Below are 23,713 nucleotides of genomic sequence, written 5' to 3' on the forward strand. Positions count from 1 at the left end.
ATTGCTTTATCCTGGGATTACTATTCCACTCTTTGGCAGGTATAAGTTATCCCTGTACTATTTTTAATCCTCGAATAATTTATCCCATGATTAGTAAGCAAACAAGAGATAAGGCGATACTGAATTTTTATCCCAGGATTATTTTTGCCTATCCATCGTATCAAACGACACCTCAATGAGAAAGTGAAGATTTACAGTTTACGAACCTTACCGTTAACGGAAGTTATGTGAGTTTCAAACAACAACTGTAGCTATGCCTCAAGCCCTCAGTCACAACCGAGTTGAGGTTGACACATGATTCGAGTGTCAAATAACAACAACCCTAACTATATCTCAATCACAAACAAGTTGGGATCGATATGGTATTCGAGTGTCAAATAACAACAACCACAACTACGCATAAGTCACAAACAAGTTAAATCGGCACTTATCTTTGTGTCAAACAACAACAACTATAATTACATTTCGGTCACAAACATCTGGCAAGTCGTATGAGTTTTAGGAATTAGAAAAATGGAATTATTAGTGAAGTGATCCCAAAGAAACAGCACAGTAGTACCAAGTAGTATGCCCATTACTTCACAGCTTGTAGAGGGCCTTGAAAATTGTTGAAAAAGCCGACAATTAGAGATAATTCCAAGTATCCCCATGTGGAATTCTTCTTTTTTACTAGCTGACTCCAGCTTATCTTCTTGTTCTTGCTTTTTTCTCTGCTCTCTTATTTGATAACTTAGTGTCACTTTCCTGAGAAAACTCTGCTGCAGATTTCCTTGTAATTTCTTTTGTAGCTTCTCACCATGTGGGAATCAGAGACTGAGTCTGTTAGTGGAAGAGACTATGGGAATGGAGTTCTCAGCAGTACCAAACATGGAGTCAAGACTGATGGTTTTGAGCAAAAAGGACAGTCTTGGTATGTAACAACTAACCATTTATATTTTGTGATTTTGTTTTTGTTTCAATGCCATCATCTTCACTGTTATTACTGTCTTAAAGATAAAATACTTTTCAGAATAACTGAATTTAGTTTGAAGCAAATGATGAAAATGCTCAATGGCTTATAGGTATGTAGCAACTGATATCCCCAGTGACCTTTTAGTTCAAATTGGAGATGTTAGTTTCCACTTACACAAGGTAGATATACCCTCTGCTTAAAACTGTTCCAGTTTCTATTTCAGACCTTTGTCTTAGATAATTAAATGACTAACTAATCCTTTTTGTTCTCAAAAAAAGTATCCTTTGCTTTCTAGAAGTGGAAAGATGAACAGAATCATATATGACTCAAGGGATGAAGAATTGAGCAAAATAATTTTAGATGACCTACCAGGTGGACCTGAGGCATTTGAGTTAGCTGCAAAGTTCTGCTATGGAATTGCTGTTGATCTCACAGCAACCAATATCTCCGGCCTACGTTGTGCAGCAGAGTACCTAGAAATGACTGAGGACTTAGAAGAAGGAAACCTTATATTCAAGACTGAAGCTTTCCTCAGCTATGTGGTTTTATCATCATGGAGAGACTCCATACTGGTATTGAAGAGTTGTGCCAAGTTATCACCATGGGCAGAAAACCTCCAAATCGTTCGAAGATGCAGCGAGTCCATCGCTTGGAAAGCCTGCGCCAATCCAAAAGGAATAAAATGGCAATACACAGGCAAACACCCTAATGTTTCCAGCCCAAAATGGAACGAAATGAAGGATTCTAGCCCGAGCAGAAACCAGCAAGTAGTACCTCCTGATTGGTGGTTTGAAGATGTGTCTATTCTCAGGATTGATCACTTTGTCAGAGTGATTACTGCTATTAAGGTAAAGGGTATGAGACATGAACTAATTGGTGCTGCCCTTATGCACTATGCTGCTAAATGGCTCCCGGGCCTAATTAAAGAAGGATCAGGATCGTCGGATGAAGGTAGCAATAGCAATAATAGTAATGGCAGTAGTAGCAATAGTTGGAAAGGGGGTCTTCATATGATAGTGTCAGGAACTAGAGATGAAGTACCAAGTGTTCAGGCCAAAGATCAAAGGATGATTATCGAAAGCCTAATTAGCATAATCCCACAACAGAAGGACAGCGTCTCGTGTAGCTTCCTTCTTCGTCTTTTGAGAATGGCAAACCTGTTGAAAGTGGCTCCTGCTCTTGTGACAGAATTGGAGAAACGAGTCGGGATGCAATTTGAGCAGGCTACATTGGCTGATCTTCTCATACCGTCCTATAATAAGACCGACACCTTGTACGATGTTGATCTTGTTCAGAGGCTTTTGGAACATTTCTTAGTTCAAGAACAGACAGAAGGTTCAAGCCCCAGTAGAAGTTCATTCTCCGATAAACATATGCATGATGGAAATCAAAGGGGTAGCAATCTCAATGCTAAGATGAGAGTAGCAAGGCTTGTGGACAGTTACCTCACAGAAGTATCCAGAGATAGAAATCTTTCCTTGACAAAATTTCAGGTCTTGGCAGAGGCTTTGCCGGAATCAGCAAGAACTTGTGATGATGGATTATATCGAGCAATTGATTCCTATCTTAAGGTATTTCAATCTAATTCCTTCGATTTTCTACATCTTTTAAATTCATGCATCATTATTTCTTGAAGTCATCTATGTTGAGCCTGTAGTTTCTGCTAGTGTCATTCCTCATCATGAAACCAAATGATGTTACATAATACCTACATCTCTTATTGTCTTAGTCCTTCAATGATTTCAACCATAGCCAGTTCTTTTGTTCTACACTAATGTCTATGCAAATAGCATTATAATCCTGCATTTACATCCGATTTTCCCATTAAAACATAATCAAATTTAAGCATTGCTGCCGTTCTTATATACACATACATGATGAGTAAAGAACAAGTCCTCTAAAGGAAGAACTATATAAGAATTGAAATGTTACAAATCCTGATAGTATCTGATAAGACTACGGTCTCATCAGCTATTCGTTTGCAGCTATTTAATGTCATTCACGATCATAGTTTCTGCATTGTGCGATAGCACAACACCTAGGATTAACAACACGAAAACTTTGTTCTAAGTTAGCCCTTTCTTTATTGGGTTTGGGGCTAAAAGAACGGTTGGGACTACAAACATCTAACACAAATGCCAGCACAGAAATAGAAAAAGGTCATGGTTCAAGGTCGAAACTGTAAGAAATACTTCATTTTTTCAGAAACTTAGTATCTATACAACATGACAGGCCCATCCAACTCTCTCCGAACATGAGAGAAAGCGGCTGTGCAGGGTGATGGACTGCCAGAAACTCTCTATTGATGCTTGCATGCACGCTGCTCAGAACGAACGGCTCCCACTAAGAGTAGTGGTGCAAGTCCTATTTTCTGAGCAGGTGAAGATCAGCAATGCAATATCCAACAACTCACTCAAAGATGCAGGAGATTCTCATTATCAGCCTCTGGTATCAAACCGCAAATCATTGCTCGAAGCAACACCACAATCATTTCAAGAGGGATGGACTACAGCCAAGAAAGACATCAATACTCTTAAGTTTGAACTCGAGACTGTGAAAACTAAGTACCTAGAACTCCAAAACGACATGGATAGCTTACAAAGACAGTTTGATAAGATCACAAAGCCAAAGCAATCCTCGGCATGGACTTCAGGGTGGAAAAAGTTAAGCAAGCTCACCAAGATGACAAATTTAGAATCCCATGAAATTGGTTCGCAGGTCCCAAATGCTGAACTGACAAGGAAGACACCTAGAAGATGGAGAAATTCCATTTCCTGAATCCAAATGTTATAAGAGAAAAGACTACCAGATACATAAAACCTCTATCAATCCAATTCTGTTTCCCTTTGTGTTTGAAATTCTCATTTCCTTTCTATCGGAGAGTAGCATCAAAAGGTTACTTTTCCTTTCCAAAATTATAATAACATCATTTACTTTCTGGATTTTTTGTGTTTGATTTTTCTGTATTCTTTGTATCTTGAAAAGTATGTTTGTATTTTAAAGTGAAGAGAAATATTATTGCATAGTTTCATGAACATGCTGTTTTGCTAGTTATGTTTTCACTTTTTCTCTCCTTATGATATTTATCGCAAAAGAAACTAAAAATTAACTTGACAAGAAAGTTTATTAACTTAAGAAGTGCACAGTAAGATTAAGATGCCCCATAGAGAAAAAGCAACAGTACTGCAGTTGGTTATGCGAATTGCGATATCTACCCCATAGAGATGCAACAGTGCTCCACTTGGTTATTGGATATATACCTTTAATAGAAGCAAAAATGGTAGCTATAATTGTCAGGCTCTCTACTTCATAATAAAATTGATTTCCTTACCACAAATGGTCTTGCCACATTATGTGATGGTGACCATCTGGACATGTGGATCCTTTCATGTCTCTAAAAGTATGAATGCTAAGGAAACTGGGTTTGTAAAGTTATTCCATTTTCTGCTGAAAATTCAACTTTTTGATACACAGACTGCAATAGGTCCAATGACCAATATATGTTGAAATGAGAGGATAATTGTGATCTATTACTTAAAACAAAGTCACCATTGAAGTTGTCAAGGAGTTAAAAGCTTCTATATACATACAGAGGGAGAGCTCCAATGCTTTCTTTTTAGGAAAAAGGTCCAAATATAACCCTCTACTTTTGTATATTGTTCACGTGTACCCTCTGTTATGGGCCACGTCTACTCTCATCATTACCCAACTTTATAAAAATACCCCTCATTAAACAGAAAGCAATCAGCCATGTTGGCATGACCTGTTTTTAAAATTAAAAAGTTTCGACCCATCGACCCATAACCCGTTTAGCCAATTGCTGCATTCAGCCTCCATGAAACCAGCTAATTTTTGGTCAGGTTTGAGAATTTCCATCACTGCCTCTCTCACTGAAGGATTAGTTATTTGGGTGTTAATGATTCCGGTACGGATATCATTACAAAGTAGAGACCAGTGCTTCTCCAGGAATCACATGGCACGAACAAAGGTGGTTGCAAAAAAGGAGCCAACCTGGAAAACTTGTTGGTTTTGGCAGAGGCCACAAAGCATTTGCGAGTACGTGCTTTGGTAAGAGTCTGAGCACAAAATGGTTGCAGTTGGACTAGTGTAGTTATCCTGGGGTGATGAAGAGGACTGTACTTGAAATAAGGACTCTTGTAAATACTAGTTGAAATAAAGCGAGCTATTAATCCTCCTGGGGTCTTGTCTTCAGTGGTTATGAGCATGAAATACATTCCTTTACCCTTTTCAAAATCTGGAGCCACTTGGCTCAACACAGACATCAGAAGTTTGTGAAGCTGTAATCTCCTCCCAACACAGACATCAGACATGTAGACGGGTTATGGGTAGATGGGTCGAAATTTTTAATTTTAAAAACGGTCATGCCAACATTTTCCGTTTAATGAGGGGTATTTTTATAAAGTTGGATAACGGTGAGGGTAGATGTGGCCTTATAATATAACGGATGGTACATGTGAACAAAATACCAAAGTAGAGGAGGTATATTTGGACCTTTTCCCTTCTTTTTATCCATTCTCGTGGGTTTTTTACCCTTGTTCTTTTTGGGGCGTGCAATTAGTGTTAGGAGATTCTTTTGTGTACATGGATGGCATTGCCCAAGGTGGTAATCTCAACTTTTGAGATCATTTTCCCGTTTTGCGATGATCGTGAGTTAACTAGCACACAATCACATACAAAACAAATAGAGAAGAAAAATTAACATAAGGATTTAAGGAGGTTCGACTAAGCCTAATCCTCGGGGCAGAAGCAGAGAGAGTTTCAACTATGAATGAGAAGAAAACACAACTTAAAAACAACAAATTTGTGACTGAATAATTCCGACCGATATAATTCAGTCGCAATTTTCGACTGATTCGGTCGGAAACTTTATTAAAAATACATGTTAATTTTTTTTAATTGTTGGCTCCAAATAGTGGCTGATTCAGTCGCTCAATTACACGAAAAATGCCGCAAAAATATTTTTTTACGGTTTTCGACTGAATCAGTCACAAAAATTAAAATTAAAAAAATAAATTAAATGTTTCGACCAATTTGGTCGGAATCTGCAATAAAAACGAGGTCTGACTGGTCAACGGAATTTGCGACCGAATCAGTCGCTATTTGAAAATTTTAAATTTCAAATTTGCGACCGATTCGGTCGCAAATCTGTTTTTAATACAACCCTAACCCGTTTTTTCTTCTTTGTTCTTTCTTCTCTAGTTTTTTCCTCTCCTCCCCTCTCATCTTCTGCCCCCACCCGCTTGGTTGCTTGATTTTCTCCTCTAATCTAACCATATAAGGTATGATTTCCCCCTCTGTCACTCTCCTTCTCCCTCACCCGTTCCCTTTCCCCCTTCCAACCGCCCCTCCCCTCGCCCTATTATTTTTCCCCTAGTTGTTTAACTTGTTTTTGATGCAGGAATCCGGTGGCTCATTTCCCATCTGGTGGTGGTCCGGCAGCAGATCCGTTGGTCATTTTCCAGTTTTTGTTTTGCATTAATTTAGCAAAATAGTATGTATAAATTAGCTATATAATTTGTAATATAGTATAGATAAATTAGCAATAATATTTTCAATATAATATGTATAGTGACGTGTAAAAAATTTACTTATTTAGATTAATTAGCTTTTTTTTTCTTTTTAGTTAGATGTTCTTGTGAAAATGGTTAGTATACTTGTATGTATCCAATAGTAAATCAAGAAAAAAAATTAAAATAATTTGGGTGAGTCGCAAATTGAGATTTTTTGAAAATTTATTAATTAATTAATACTCAATATGTATGACTGTTTCAGTCGGAATAAATAATTAAAAATTAATTTTATTATTTAATTTTCGGACGAAATCGGTTGAAACTTTTAATTTGTATTTTTTTTATTCTGGTGAGCGACTGAATCAGTCGCAAAATTAGCGACCAATTCGGTCGCAATTGCTTAAATTCAAATGTCCCTGTATTTTTCAGTTTGCGACTGAATCCGTCGCAAATATGTTGCGACCACGTGTTTTCCGACTGACACTTTTCAGTAGAAAATCCGTCAGAAAAACACAATATTTGACTGATTTTTGACTGATTTGACGGTCACAAGTTTGTTGTTTTTTAGTAGTGAAAGCACAATACAATCTATAAAATCTTCAACGACAACCCTTATATATAGATCCCAAATAGTCTCAAACCTATAAGATAAACGTTTTCCAATTTGACAAGGACAATAGGTTTTCCTTTCCTAAATCTATTAGGACAATGAGTTTTCTAAATATACAAGAAAATAATTTACGCCACAAATAACAAATCTTCTCCTTGGCTTGAATTCTCTTCATCAACAGGAACAACGTCTCTCTACCTTGTCCTAAACTCTCGCAAGGGCTCTACCCATTGCCGCATACATCAACCAAATCTAGGAAACACCTAAACTTGTTAAGAGACTCAATCTCTTCACTCATAGCAATAATCTCAATTTGGTTCTGTACTCGAAATAACTTCTGGATAGCTATAACACTCAAACGCATCAACGATCTCTGCAACTGCCAAAGCAAATCGCGCAGAATTCGTATATCCAAGAAGATTCCCATTAACTACTTTTGTAAACCTTTGCGGTCGGTTGATCACTCTCTTTTCTCTGTCTGTTGCAATGCCATATAGATGATGTTGCACAGGTGCATCAACATTATCATCTTGATCAATATTTTGCATCTCCTCCATTTTCTCTACTTTTGAACTACCTGGCTGAGCTAGTGGAGATTCAATCTCCAGCTCTATGCGGTCACTGACACTACGATCTATTTCTATTATTGCCTTCTCCCTCTGACTGTCCTGTGAGGCAGATTCATTGAATGTTACATCCTTACTGATAATTAGCCTTGGAGTCTTTGATCTGTCCATCACAACCTATAAACTTTCATTCCAGTTGCATATCTTAGAAATATGCACTTCTTTGCCCCCAGCTCAAGTTTTTCATCCCTCACATGAGCATAAGCAGGACAATCAAATATCCTTAAATTTGAATAATTAGCAAGCGAACCGGACCATAACTCAAAAGGAGTTTTGAACTCAATAGATGTGGATGGAGATTTGTTGACCAAATAACAAATTGTATTGATTACTTCAGCCCAAAAATCCTTGCTAACACATGAGTATGAAAACATGCTTCATGCCCTATCACAAAGTGTTCTGTTCATACGTTCTGCAACACCATTCTATTGTGGTGTTCCGACAAAAGTGCGATGTCTCACTATGTCTTCTCTGCTGCAGAAATTATTGAACTCAGAATTGCAAAATTCCAATCCATTGCCAGTCCAAAGATGCTTAAATTTTCTTTCTGTCTGCCTCTCAACCATTATCTTCCATTTAACAAAAGTCGAAAGTGCCTTATCTTTTGTTTTCAGAAAATACACCCACCTCATCCTTGAGTAATCTTCAATCAAAATCATAAAATACCTCACACCACTCTTGGAGGGAACTCTTTTTGGATCCCACAAGTTTGAATGTGCTCTGCCTTCTTGTTGAATTTTACCATTGTCTATTTACCAAACACACAATTGTCACAAAAATTCAAAACTTGATTTTTGCACCCATCCGGCAAATTCAGTTTTCTCAACAAAGACAACCCTTGTCACTCATATGACCAAGTCGTAAGTGCCACAACTGAGACTGATTCATATCACTTTTTCCAAAAGCTACAACAGATTCCCCTTCAACTACACTAGCCAGAAGATGATATAATTTAGAATGCAATTTACCCTTCATGAGTACCATAAAGCCTTTACACACTTTAAATATTCTTTTCTCAGAGTGAAATTTATATCATTGATCATCCAAGGTCGAATGGGAAATCAAAATTCTCTTTATCTGAGGAACATGCCAACACTAAATGTTTCTGATAATTCCATGGAATATTCTCAATATGATGTTACCAATCCCCTCTATTGGTAATGGATTATCATCTCCCATTTAGACAGTCCCACTCATATGCTTTTAAGTTGCAAACCAATTCTTGCGTGGACACATGTGGAAAGTAGCACCAGAATCAAGAACCCATGAATTCTGCCGATGACTAGAACTCACGACACAAACTTCCCCTACATAGTCACTATCATTAGAATTTGCCAATGTCAACAATATTTGTCGAATTATCTATTTTCTGCTTCCTTCTTTTCTCTTTCAGCTTAGGACAATCTCTCTTGTAGTGACCTTGATCCCCGCACTCATAGCAGTTCTGCTTCCTTGCTCTAGACTTCGACCTGGCAGTTGACTTTTTCTTGTTAAAGTCATTTTGTTGTGTTCTTTCTCTACTCACAAGACCCTCGCCCTCAATTCTACTGTCTGGAATTTTTTTTTCAACTCTTTAGATTTTAATGCATTACTAACATCTTCTAGTGAAATACTATCTTTCCCATATAGTAGCATATCAACAAAAGTAGCATAAGACAATGGTAAAGAACATAACACAATCAAGGCCTGGTCCTCATTCTTAATTTTGATATCCACACTCTTTATGTTCATTATTGTCACGACCCGAAATTTCCACCTTCGGACCGTGATGGCGCCTAACAATTGACTTGCTAGGCAAGCCAATGTTAGAATAATATTAACCAATTTTAAAACAATCTTTAAATTATTAATAATCAAAGAAACAAATGCGGAAGCAAAGTTTGAAATATAGTGAAATAACCCATAAAAATAACAGTGTCAAAATACCATCCAAGAATTGGTGTCACAAGTGCACGAGCTTCTAGAATAAATACAAATAAAGGTCTGAACAAAATAAAGCTGTCTGGAAATAAACACACAGCTATAGTAAAATAGACGGGGACTTCAGAACTGTGGACGCCATGCAGTTATACCTCAAGTCTCCTCAGGTAGCTGAAATCCGAGCAAGTCTATGGTACGCCGCTGGGACCAACTCAAAAATTTGCACAAGAAGTGTAGAGTGTAGTATCAGTACAACCGACCCCATGTACTGGTAAGTGCTGAGCTTAACCTCGACGAAGTAGTGACGAGGCTAAGGCGGGTCACTTAAATTAACCTGTACGCAATATTAGTAACAACAACAAATAATAGAAATAAATCAGGTAACTCATTTATAATAATTGAAGCCAATTCAACAGTCATAATCCATTATTATTTCAACCAATTTTATTGCAGCGTGCAACCCGCTCTCACAATATTTTCACATTCAATTCTGTTGCAGCGTGCAACCCGCTCTTCCAATAAATTCCTTTTAATCAAGTCTGTCATATATTTATTTCAATCAAGTATATATATAGACTTTTAAATAAGTCTGTTGCGGCGTACAATCCGATCCCCCAATATTGACTTTTAAATAAGTCTATTGCGGCGTACAATCTGATCCCCCAATATAGATATATTTACTTTCATTTCCGTTGCGGCGTGCAACCCGTTCCCCCAATATATATAACTTTAAACAGCTCATAATGTAAATACAAATTACTCCAATAAATACCACTTCCAATGAGAAACTATTAAGCATCAAGGCACATAATAATTATAATTTATTTATGAACAAACAATGGCAATAATAATTTATTTTGGAAATCAAGGAGAAAATAGACAGTTTAATATTTAATATACTAAATGTCAAGTAGCAATTAGTGCACATAATTCAAATAAGCATGTAGCAATTATTACAGGAATTTAAGAATTAATATTTGGCAAAGAATAGGAGAGAAACAATTATTATAACAATTAATTCATGTATTAAAATAAATTTAGGAATTTCAAATAATTATGCAAACAATTAATTTGACGATGTATAAGCACTCGTCACCTCGCCTATACATCGTTCACATGCAACTCACATAACAATTAATTTAAGGGTTCTATTCCCTCAAGTCAAGGTTAACCACAACACTTACCTCGCTTTGCAAATTCCAATCAATTACTCAACCACAACTTTTCCTTTTAAATTTGTCTCCGAAAGCTTCAAATCTATTTACAAACAATTTGATATATTCAATACTAATCATAGGAATTAATTCCATATGAATTTATAAATTTTCCAGATAAAAATCCAAAATTCATTTAAATATTCGACAGTGGGACCCATGTCTCAAATCCCGAAAAAATCTGTGAAATATGAACACCCGTTCCGATACGAGTTCAACCATACAAAAATTATCCAATTCCGATATCAAATGGACCTTCAAATCTTAACTTTTCGTTTTTGGAAGAATTTATAAAAATTCTAATTTCTTCCATCTAAATCCGAAATAAATGATGAATATAGATATGGATTTGTGAAATATAATCACTTTTGGTTATAGAACACTTACCCAATTCAACGTCGTGAAAATCCCCCTTGAAATCTCCCAAATCCGAGACTTGAAACTCAAAAATGAGTAAAAATGGCTAAGACCCGATTTTGTGTATTCTGCCCAGCATTTTTGCATCTGCGGGCTATATTTTTGCACCTGCGGCCTCGCATTTGCGAGACAAAGCTCACATTTGCGGAACATGACAGCTTGTCCAGTGGCCGCATCTGCGCCCAAAATGGCGCACCTGCGACATCGCGGAAGCGCACAAGTGACCTTAGAAGCGGTCGTCCTCGCAGAATCTTGTCCATCGCGGATGCGGTTTCACACCTGCGCTCATTTCTATGCAGAAGCGGAGCTCAGCAAGGCTGACCAAAGTCGCAGAAGCGACTTGAATTCTGCAGGAGCGACCACGCACCTGCGCACAAAATGTCGCAGGTGCGAAACACCAGAACCAGCACTGGGCAGCAGGTTCCAATTGCTCTGTGGCTCGTCCGAAACACATCCGAGCCACTCGGGACCTCGTCCGAATATTCCAACAAGTACATAAATATAATACAGACTTACTCGGGGTTTCACTTCACGTCAAAAAATATCAAAATTACAATTCACACCCAATTCGAACTTTGAGTTTTAAACTTTTCAATTTGCAAATCTCGTGCCAAAACATATTAAATGAATCCGGAATGACTTCAAATTTGGCACACAATAAATGACATAACAAAGCTGTTCAAATTTCCAGAATCGGATTCCGGCTCCGATATCAAAAAGTCAACCCCGTGGTCAAACTTGAAAATCTTTAGCCTTTAAATTGCTAGTTTCCGTTAAATGGTCATAACTTGAGCTAGGGACCTCCAAATTAAATTTCGGGCATACGCCCAAGTCCCAAATCATGATACGGAGCTACCAGAACTGTCAAATCACTAATCCAGGTCTGTTTGCTAAAAATGTTGACCAAAGTGAACTCAATTGAGTTTTAAAGCTCTATTTCACATTTTAATCCATTTTTCACATGAAAACTTTTCGGAAAATTTTCGGACTGTTCACGTAAGTCGAGGAATGATAAAAGGTACTTTTCGAGGTCTTAGAACACAGAATTACTTATTAAATTTAAAGATGATATTTTGGGTCATCTTATTCTCCACCTCTAAAACAATCGTTCATCCTCGAACGGAGTTAGAAAAAGTACCTGAGCTGGAGAAAAGGTGTGGATATTTACTCCGCATGTACGACTCAGACTCTCAGGTAGATGCCTCTACCGACTGACCTCTCCATTGTACCCGAAGTGAAGGATAACTCTTAGACCTCAACTGTCGGACCTGCCGGGTTAGAATAGCCACCGACTCCTCCTCGTAAGTCAAATCTTTGTCCAATTGGACTGAGCTGAAATCTAACACATGGGACGGATCACCATGATATTTTTGGAGCATAGACACATGGAGAACTGGATGAACCGCTGATAAACTAGGTGGTAATGCAAGCCTGTAGGCTACTTCACCCACCCTTTCAAAAATTTCAAAGGGTCTGATATACCTAGGGCTCAACTTTTCCTTCTTTCCGAACCTCATTACACCTTTCATAGGTGAAACCCAGGGCAATATTCTTTCTCCAACCATGAATGCAATATCACGAACTTTACGGTCGGCATAAATCTTTTGCCTAGACTGAGATGTGCGAAGTCGATCCTGAATAATCTTGACCTTATCCAGGGCATCCTGTACCAAATCGGTACCCAACAACCGATCCTTTCCCGGTTCAAACCAACCAACTAGCGATCGGCATCGCCTTCCGTATAATTCCTCATATGGAGCCATCTGAATGGTTGACTGGTAGCTATTATTATAAGAAAACTCTGCAAGTGGCAAGAAATGATCCCAAGAATCTCCAAAGTCTATAACACAAGCGCGGAGCATATCTTTCAATATCTGAATAGTGCGCTCTGACTATCCGTCTGTCTGTGGATGAAAGGTTGTGATCAACTTCACCCGCGTGCCTAACTCACGCTGTACAACCCTCCAGAAATGTGAGGTAAACTGCGTACCTCGATCTGAAATAATAGACACGGGCACACCGTGAAGGCAGACAATCTCATGAATGTAAATTTCAGCTAACCTCTCTGAAGAATAGGTAACTGCCACTGGAATGAAATGTGCTGACTTGGTCAACCTGTCCACAATGACCCAAACTGCGTTAAATTTTCTCTAAGTCTGTGGGAGCCCAACAACAAAATCCATAGTGATACGCTCCCACTTCCACTTAGGAATTTCTAACTTCTGAAGCAAACCACCAGGTCTCTGATGCTCGTACTTAACTAGCTGACAATTCAGACACCGAACTACATATGCAACTATATCCTTTTTCATTCTCCTCCACCAATAATGTTGCCGCAAATCTTGATACATTTTGGCGGTACCTCGATGAATAAAATACCTGGAACTGTGTGCTTCTTCAAGAATTAATTCATGAAGCCCATCTACATTTAGCACACAAATACAACCCTGCATTCGCAGAACCCCATCTTCCCCCACAACAACCTATTTGGCATCACCGTGTCGCACCGTGTCCTTAAGGACAAGTAAATGAGGATCATCATACTGCCTCTCTCTGATGCGCTCATATAAAGAAGACTGAATGACTGTGCAAGCTAGAACCCGACTGGGTTCTGAAACATCTAACCTCACGAACTGATTAGCCAAAGTCTGAACATCTGCGGCTAATGGCCTCTCACCAACCGGAATATACGCAAGACTGTCCATACTCACAGCCTTTCTACTCAAAGCATCGGCCACCACATTGACCTTTCCGGGGTGATACAAAATGGTGATATCATAGTCTTTCAACAACTCCAACCATCTTCTCTGCTTCAAATTAAGATCCTTTTATTTGAACAGATACTGAAGGCTACAATGATCAGTAAATACCTCACACGAGACACCGTAGAGGTAATGCCTCCAAATCTTCAGTGCATGAACAATGGCTGCCAATTCTAAGTCATGAACATGATAATTCTTCTCGTGAACTTTCAACTGCCGCGACGCATATGCAATTACCTTGCCATCTTGCATTGATACTGTACCAAGCCCAATGTGTGATGCGTCACAATATACTGTATACGATCCTGAACCTGTGGGTAATACCAACACTGGCGCCGTAGTCAAAACGGTCTTGAGCTTCTGAAATCTCAACTCACACTCGTCTGACCATCTGAATGGGACACCTTTCTGGGTCAATCTGGTCAATGGGCTTGCTATAGATGAAAACCCTTCCACGAACCGACGATAATAACCTGCTAAACCCAGGAAACTCCGGATCTCTGTAACTGAAGTAGGTCTAGGCCAATTCTGAACAACCTCAATCTTCTTAGGATCCACTTTTATGCCTTCTGCCGATACAACATGCCCCAAAAAGGCAACTGAGTCTAACCAAAACTCACATTTTGAAAACTTGGCATATAACTGATTATTCTTCAAGGTGTGAAGCACACTTCGAAGATGCTGCTCATGTTCCTCTTGACTGCTGGAGTAAATCAAGATATCATCAATGAATATAACCACAAAAGAACCCAAATAGAGCTTGAACTCCCGATTCATCAAATCCATAAGTGTTGCTGGGGCGTTGGTAAGCCCAAATGATATTACTAGGGATTCGTAATGCACATACCGAGTTCGAAAAGCTATTTTAGGGACATAAGATGCCCTAATCTTCAACTGATGGTAAACAGACCTCAAATCGATCTTCGAAAATACCTTGGCACCCTGAAGCTGATCAAATAATTCATTAAATCTTGGCAACGGAGATTTGTTTTTGATAGTGGCCTTGTTCAACTGCCGATAATCTATACACATCCGCATAGAGCCATCTTTCTTCTTTACAAATAATACTGGTGCACCCCATGGCGAGACACTGGGTCTAATGAATCTATGATCAAGCAAGTCTTGTAACTGCTCTTTCAATTCTTTCAACTCCGGCGGGGCCATACGGTATGGTGTAATAGAAATGGGCTGAGTGCCCGGAGCCAAATCAATACAGAAGTCAATATCTCTGTCGGGGGGCATCCCCAGCAGATCTGCAGGAAATACTTCTGGAAATTCACGAACAACTGGTACTGAGTCCATAGAAGGAGCATCCGCACTGGGATCGCGAATATAAGCCAAATAGGCTAGACACCCTTTCTCTACCATACGCCGAGCTTTCATATAAGAAATAACCCTGCTGGCAGAATGACCAGGAGTTCCTTTCCACTCTAACCGAGGTAACCCCGGTATAGCTAGCGTCACTGTCTTTGCATGACAATCCAATATAGCATGATAAGGAGACAACCAATCCATACCCAAAATGAAATCAAAATCTACCATATCAAGAAGTAGAAGATCCACACTAGTCTCAAGATTACCAATAGTAACCACACACGAACGATAGACATGATCTACTACAACAGAGTCTCCCACCGGTGTGGATACAAAAATAGAAGCACTCAGAGAATCACAAGGCACAACCAAATATGAAGCAAAATAGGAGGACACATAGGAATAAGTAGATCCTGGATAAAATAGAACTGAAGCATCTCTATGAAAAATTGGAATAATACCTGTGATCATAGCATCAGATGACTCGGCCTCAGGCCTAGCTGGAAAAGCATAAAATCGGGGCTGGGCCCTACCACTCTGAACTGCGTCCCTAGGACGGCCTCTAACTGACTGGCCTCCACCTCTAATGGTCTGACGTCCACCTCTAATGGCCTGACGTCCACCTATAATGGCATGACCTCCACCTCTAGCTGCCTGACCCCTACCTCTAGCTGGCTGAGCAGACGGTGAAGCAATCGGTGCCGGTATGATGGCACGAGAATCTTGCCGAGATTTGTTACTCGCCAATCTAGGGCAATACCTCCTGATGTGACCAATGTTTCTACACTCATAACACCCATCCTGATGCCGTGGCTGCTGAAGATGAAGCTGAACTAAATGGGCCGGATAACCGCTGTAATAACTCTGGAGTGGTGAAGCACTGATAGGAGCTGAATGTGCACTGAATGCCGGTTGTCCAGAGTAAGGCATAATAAGACCGTGACTCCCTGAAGCACCGGGAGATGCATGAAGTGATGAATGAAACAGTTTGGAAGGATGACCCCTACCAAATTTACCCCTACCTCTAGACGAGGCACCACTGAAACCACCGAACTGACGAGGCCTCTTATCGGAACTCTGCCCTCTCTCTTGTGCAAGAACCATCTCGATCCTCCTTGCGACATTAGCAGCCACCTGAAAAGAAATCTCACTTCTGGTCTCCTTGGCCATCTGAAGTCTGATAGGGTGAGTGAGTACCTCAATAAACCTCCTCATCCTCTCTCCCTCCGTAGGTAGTAAAAGGAGAACATGCCGGGCCAAATCCACAAAACGAGACTCATACTGAGTAACAGTCATAGTGCCCTGCTGTAGACGCTCAAATTGCTTGCGAAATTCCTCTCTCAGTGTGATAGGGAGGAACTTCTCTAGAAATAGCTGAGAGAACTGCTCCCAGGTAAGTGCAGGCGATCCGATTGATCAAGTCAATGTATAATCTCTCCACCACCTCTTGGAGGAACACGTCATCTGAAATACAGCAAAATCAACCCCATTGGTCTCACCTATACCCATGTTCCGCAGCACCTCATGGCAATGTTCAAGATAATCTTGTGGGTCCTCATAAGATGTACCACTGAAGTGAACTGTAAAGATCTTGGTAAACTTATCCAGTCTCAATAAGGCCTCAAAAGACATGGCGGGCCTATCACCGATCTATGCCGCAACAATTGGCTGAACTAACCCAACTGGCGGGGCTGCTGGAGCCTGATTCTGGGGAGCAATCTGCTCCGGAGCGGGAGTAGTGGGAGTTTATGCTCCTCCCCCAGCCTGTGAGACGGCTGGTGCCACTGGAAATGCACCATTCTAGGCCACGCCCTCCATAAGACTTACCAAAATTCCCAACTTCAGACCGTGATGACGCTTAACATTTCACTTGCTAGGCAAGCCAATGTTAGAATAATATTAACCAATTTTTAAACAATCTTTAAATTGTTAATAATCAAAGAAATAAATGCGGAAGCAAAGTTTGAAATATAGTGAAATAACCCATAAAAACAACGGTGTCTAAATACCATCCTAGAATTGGTGTCACAAGTGCACGAGCTTCTAGAATAAATACAAATAAGGTCTGAACAAAATAAAGCTGTCTGGAAATAAACACACAGCTAAAGTAAAATAGACAGTGACTTCAGAACTGCGGACGCCATGTAGTTATACCTCAAGTCTCCTCTGGTAACTGAAATCCGAGCAAGTCTATGGTACGCCGCAGGGACCAACTCCAAAATCTGCACAAGAAGTGCAGAGTGTAGTATCAGTACAACCGACCCCATGTACTAGTAAGTGCTGAGCCTAACCTCGACGAAGTATTGACGAGGCTAAGGCGGGTCACTTACATTAACCTGTGCGCAATATTACTAACAACAACAAATAATAGAAATAAATCAGGTAACTCATTTATAATAGTTGAAGCCAATTCAGTAGTCATAATCCATTATTATTTTAACCAATTCTGTTACAGCGTGCAACCCGCTCTCACAATATTTTCACATTCAATTCTGTTGCAGCGTGCAACCCGCTCTCCCAATATATTCCTTTTAATCAAGTCTGTCATTTATTTATTTCAATCAAGTATATATATAGACTTTTAAATAAGTCTGTTGCGGCGTGCAATCCGATCCCCCATTATTGACTTTTAAATAAGTCTATTGCGGCGTGCAATATTGACTTTTAAATAAGTCTATTGCGGCGTGCAATCCGATCCCCCAATATAGATATATTTACTTTCATTTCCGTTGCGGCGTGCAACCCGTTCCCCCAATATATTTAACTTTAAACAACTCATAATGTAAATACAAATTACTCCAATAAATACCACATTCAATGAGAAACTATTAAGCATCAAGGCACACAATAATTATAATTTATTTATGAACAAACAATTTCAATAATAATTTATTTTGAAAATCAGGAAGAAAATAGACAGTTTATTATTTAATATGCTAAATGCCAAGTAGCAATTAGTGCACATAATTCAAATAAGCATGTAGCAATTATTACAGGAATTTAAGAATTAATATTTGGCAAATAATAGAAAAGAAATAATTATTATAACAATTAATTCATGTATTAAAATAAATTTAGGATTTTCAAATAATTATGCAAACAATTAATTTGACGACGTATAGGCACTCGTCACCTCCCCTATACATCGTTCACATGCAATTCACAAAACAATTAATTTAAGGGTTCTATTCCCCCTAGTCAAGGTTAACCATGACACTTACCTCGCTTTGCAAATTCCAATCAATTACTCAACCACATCTTTTCCTTTTAAATTTGTCTCCAAAGCTTCAAATCTATTCACAAGCAATTCGATATATTCAATACTAATCATAGGAATTAATTCCATATGAATTTATAAATTTTTCGGATAAAAATCTAAAATTCATTTAAATATTCGATAGTGGGACCCACATCTCAAATCCCAGAAAACTTGCGAAATCCGAACACCCGTTCCGATACAAGTTCAACCATACAAAAATTATCCAATTCCGATATCAAATGGACCTTCAAATCTTAACTTTTTATTTTTGGAAGAATTTATAAAAATTCCAATTTCTTCCATATAAATCCGAAATAAATGATGAATATAGACATGAATTTGTGAAATATAATCACTTTTGATTATAGAACACTTACCCAATTCAACGTCGTGAAAATCCCCCTTGAAATTGCCCAAATCCGAGACTTGAAACTCAAAAATGAGTAAAAATGGCTAAGACCCGATTTTATGTATTCTGCCTAGCATTTTTGCATCTGCGGGCTATATTTTTGCACCTGCGGCCTCGCATTTGCGAGACAAAGCTCACAATTGCAGAACAGGGCAACTTGTCCAGTGGCCGCATCTGCGCCTAAAATGTCGCACCTGCGACATCGCAGAAGCGCACAAGTGACCTTAGAAGCGGTCGTCCTAGCAGAATCTTGTCCATCGCGGATGCGGTTTCGCACCTGCGCTCATTTCTCCGCAGAAGCGGAGCTCAGCAAGGCTAACTAAAGTCACAGAAGCGACTTGAATTCCGCCGGAGCGACCACGCACCTGCGCACAAAATGTCGCAAGTGCGAAACACTAGAACCAGCACTGGGCAGCAGGTTCCAATTGCTTTGTGGCTCGTCTGAAACACATTCGAGCCACTCAGCACCTTGTCCGAATATTCCAACAAGTATATAAACATAATACGGACTTACTCGGGGTTTCAATTCACGTCAAACAATATTAAAATTACAATTCACACCCCAATTCGAACTTTGAGTTTTAAACTTTTCAATTTGCAAATTTCGTGCCAAAACATATTAAATGAATCCGGAATGACTTCAAATTTGGTACACAAGTCATAAATGACATAACAGAGCTGTTCAAATTTCCAGAATCGGATTCTGGCTCCGATATCAAAAAGTCAACCCCGTGGTCAAATTTGGAAATCTTTAGCCTTTAAATTACTAGTTTTCGTTAAATGATCATAACTTGAGCTAGGGACCTCCAAATTAAATTCTGGGCATACGCCCAAGTCCCAAATCACGGTACGGAGCTATCAGAACTATCAAATCACTGATCCAGGTCTGTTTGCTAAAACTGTTGATCAAAGTGAACTCAATTGAGTTTTAAAGCTCTATTTCACATTTTAATCCATTTTTCACATGAAAACTTTTCGAAAAATTTACGGACTACGCACGTAAGTCGAGGAATGAGAAAAGGTACTTTTCGAGGTCTTAGAATATAGAATTACTTATTAAATTTAAAGATGACATTTTAGGTCATCACAATTATAATTGAATTAAACTCATCAAGGTGAGTTCTAACAGGTGTACCTTCATTTATACGGAGATTATATAATCCTTTTTTCAGGTAGAGGTAGTTTGTCAGCAATTTCTTAGAATACAGATCTTCTAGCTTCTTCCATGCCATTGTTATAGATGTTTCTTCAGCATTTTCCCGAAGAACACTATCTGAAACACTCATGAATATCTCACTCAAAGTGCCCTCCTTCAGGTCTTCCTTCTCTGTCTTTGTTATCTCTTTAGAAAAATCCTCATAAGTTGCATTCCATAACCCTTGTAATACCGGAGACAATTTCACCCTAATCTTCCATAGACTGAAACTAGAACCCCCATCGAATTTCTCTACTTCGTACTTTGTTGAAGATGATGAAGACATCTTAACCCTAGATTATATGTATAAACCCGAACCTTGCTCTAATACCAGTTATTGCGGAAGATCATGGGTTAACTAGCACACAATCACACACAAAGCAAATAGAGGTAAGCCTAATCCTTGGGGAAGAAGCAGAGAGAGTTTTCCACCATGAATGAGAAGAAAAACACAATACGATCTATAGTATCCCCAACTACAACCCCTATATATAGATCCCAAATAGTCCCAAACCTATAAGAGAAATATTTTCCAATTTGACAAGGACAATAGATTTTTCTTTCCCAAATCTATTAGGATAATTGGTTTTCTAAAAATACAAGAAAATAATTCATGACACAAATAACACGTTTGATGCAAAACGTACTACCAACTTAACATTAGTAATAACATTTAAGAAACTTGAGGAGTTACTTCTATATTCCAAATTAAAATTGCGGTCATGGGTAACATGAAGGAGGGAAGAAATAAAAGAATAAAAATGAAATGATTACACGCTTAAGCTAACTGAGAATTGTAATAGCTTTAGTGTGAAATATGCTGGTAGGTAATATGCAATCACACAATCACAAAAAGTAAAAGCACACTACTACATTGAACACCATGGTTTTTGACCAAAATACGATAATATAACCAAAGGGAGTATAACGAAAGGGAGTATAACATTCAACAATGTGAACAACAGAAATCTGTACCCCAAGCACTTGATTAAGGCTTCTTAGGCACTTGTGGTACTTCTGGCTTTGGTAACGTAGAGAGTTGAGGCTTGGGAAGCTCGGGCTTAGGCAAAGTTGGGAGCTCGGGTTTTGGCAGAGTAGGCATTTCAGGCTTTGGCAAAGTTGGTAGCTCGGGTTTGGGCAATGTTGGGAGCTCAGGCTTAGGAATCTGTGGCACTTGAGGAATTGGCAAAGTTGGTAGCTCAGGCTTAGGTAAGGTTGGGATTTTAGGAAGTGATGGCATCTGCTTGAATCGATGACAAGCAGACGAATTATAACAAGAAAAAATAGGTGTTTTGGAGGTTGGCAATGGATGTAGAAGATCTGAAAACTATTTCAAAGGAGGTCAAAGCCAAGTGTTTTGAGCTTTAGTGGATTATTTCTCTGGCTTCCTTGAGTCAGGTTTATATAAATATTGATATTTTAGATTACACTTGGACACAAGAAGGGGGGTTGAATTGTGTCTTGCCTGATTTTCACGTTTTCAAAGAACCCGATTCTTTGAACTATTTAAACAGAAATAAACTAGAATATTTGTGGAAAAATAATTAAAATAGAGATTTTTACGTGGAAAACATCCTTGCTCAAGGGAGTAAAACTACGACCTACCCAGTAGGCTTTTTCTCAAATCTCCACTAACTTCAAAGAGAAGTTTTAGGTTATAACTCAATAACCAAAGGGACTAACTCTAGTATCCTAACCCCTACAATCAACCTAATTATAGCAACCCCTTTCCAGACTAACTATAGCCCAGAAAGCTAACAAAAATAATGTTTCAACAATAGCCTATTATTACACTTCTATGAAAGCAGATAGGTTACAATTCAGAACAAAAAACTCAACCTAATAACCAAAGAACTCGAGCAGCTTCATCTTCAAGAACCTATTCTTTTGTTGATTGAGTTGAATCTCCATAAGTACCTTATTGCTTTGCTTGCTATTGTCAGAAGTATTCTTACAATTTCTCTTAATAGCAGTATTCTTGAATCGTGGCAAAAGGTCTTATTTTATAGGTGCAAGTTTGGCTGAAAGTCTTCTTCAATTAATGCTCCAAAACCTAGAATATTACGGTTAAGGAAATCCTCTCCTGTTTAGGCTTGGTTTCCTTACTTGACTCCAACTTGCAACCTTCTTTCTTGCCACGAGTATTTTCCATATATGCATATTCCCTTTATTGCATGAAGTCCAACCAGTTGCGTATTCCTTTGTGGACACGAATATGATCTTCTAGAAATTCCTACTCATATGGGAATGTCGGCCTTTCACCTCTGACTTGCTTTCTTTAGTTGGCTTGCTGCAAACCTAGTTCTTTTGACGTTCAACTTTCACCTCTTGTCTTATCTGCACAACAGTCTTACAACACGCCAAACTTGAACATGAAACCTGGTTCTCAACAAAGTTTGTTAATCATCAAAACATAATATGCTCTCAGCTAAACAAATTCTTCCTTTTTGCTGATGACAAACCCCTGTGCAAATCAGTCAACAACTTGCTCCAATTTCATTAGTCTTCAGCACAAGAACCATTTTCATTCACAACATACTTCTTTAGTTAGTCCATATTTTCATAAGTGTAAGGGACTCGCCTTCCATTCATCGCAACCCTTTAGATGGCTAGGCATAATTTATTGTAAAGCGTGCAAACAGACAATTCAAGGATATCTTCTTTCATTAGTACAAGCAACTTTCAAGAACCAAGTTTATATTAAGCACACACCTAACTTTCCCTTTTGGCATCATCGAAAAATAACACGTCAATGAGGTCAATGAGAGAATGCAGTAATGTCCTCAATGTTGGCTATGAATCCTTTTCTAATCTAGACTTTTGTCATCAGATTACTCATCCATGCCCTATAATCTATGTCATGAGTGCATATCTGTTACAGTATAAGACTGAGTTAGACATTATTCAACATATTTACTCACTGAACAAATTATTCAAACATAGCCAATCATTGAGGGAAGTCAAAAGTATCTTAATCCATCTTGATTATACCAAGCTCCAAGCGGTTTCTTTCAAAGTGATCCCTGCTCAAAGATTTCGTAAAAATGTCAGTAATTTGATCTTCTGTCTTGCAAAACTCCATAGTGATATGACTTTTTCAATGTTGTATCTCAAGAAGTGGTGCCTCACATCAATATGTTTGGCTCTCTTGTGGTGGACCAGGATTTTTGGCTATATTCATGGAACGTGTATTGTCACAAAATATGGGGACCTTTTCAATTATCACTCCATAATCCTCTAGTTGTTGCTTGATCCATAATAGTTGAGCACATCACAATGTATCAACTACATACTTATCTACAATAGTTGATAGGGCCACAAAATTTTGTTTCTTAGATGCCCATGAGATTAAAATGACCCAAGAAAATGAGCCATTCCTGATGTGCTCTTCCTGTCCACCAAGTATATAGCATAGTCAGCATCTACATATCCAATTAATTCGAATGATTCTCCTGTTGGGTACCAAAGAACCAGGTCTTGAGTACCCTTGAGATATCTCAAGAT

The 23,713-nt window shown here is 38.7% G+C and overlaps 1 protein-coding gene across 1 annotated transcript; it reads left to right on the forward strand.

The window, feature by feature from the left end:
- The first annotated feature begins 359 nt into the window (after positions 1-359).
- On the forward strand, positions 360-3,987 carry LOC107794853 (root phototropism protein 3). Its single transcript, XM_016617394.2, has 4 exons — positions 360-910; positions 1,062-1,131; positions 1,231-2,523; positions 3,185-3,987. The coding sequence occupies exons 1-4, from the start codon at positions 798-800 to the stop codon at positions 3,728-3,730; spliced, it is 2,022 nt and encodes a 673-aa protein (XP_016472880.2). The 5' UTR covers positions 360-797; the 3' UTR covers positions 3,731-3,987.
- The last annotated feature ends 19,726 nt before the right edge of the window (positions 3,988-23,713 follow it).

This window comes from Nicotiana tabacum, chromosome 9 (assembly GCF_000715075.1).
Source record: "Nicotiana tabacum cultivar K326 chromosome 9, ASM71507v2, whole genome shotgun sequence".
Classification (NCBI taxonomy): domain Eukaryota; kingdom Viridiplantae; phylum Streptophyta; class Magnoliopsida; order Solanales; family Solanaceae; genus Nicotiana; species Nicotiana tabacum.

Coding starts and splice junctions, on each gene's coding strand:
- LOC107794853 (XM_016617394.2), top strand. CDS start 798: ATGTGGGAATCAGAGACTGAGTCTGTTAGTGGAAGAGACTATGGGAAT. Junction 911..1,061: donor GAGCAAAAAGGACAGTCTTG/GTATGTAACAAC, acceptor AATGGCTTATAG/GTATGTAGCAACTGATATCC. Junction 2,524..3,184: donor CAATTGATTCCTATCTTAAG/GTATTTCAATCT, acceptor ACAACATGACAG/GCCCATCCAACTCTCTCCGA.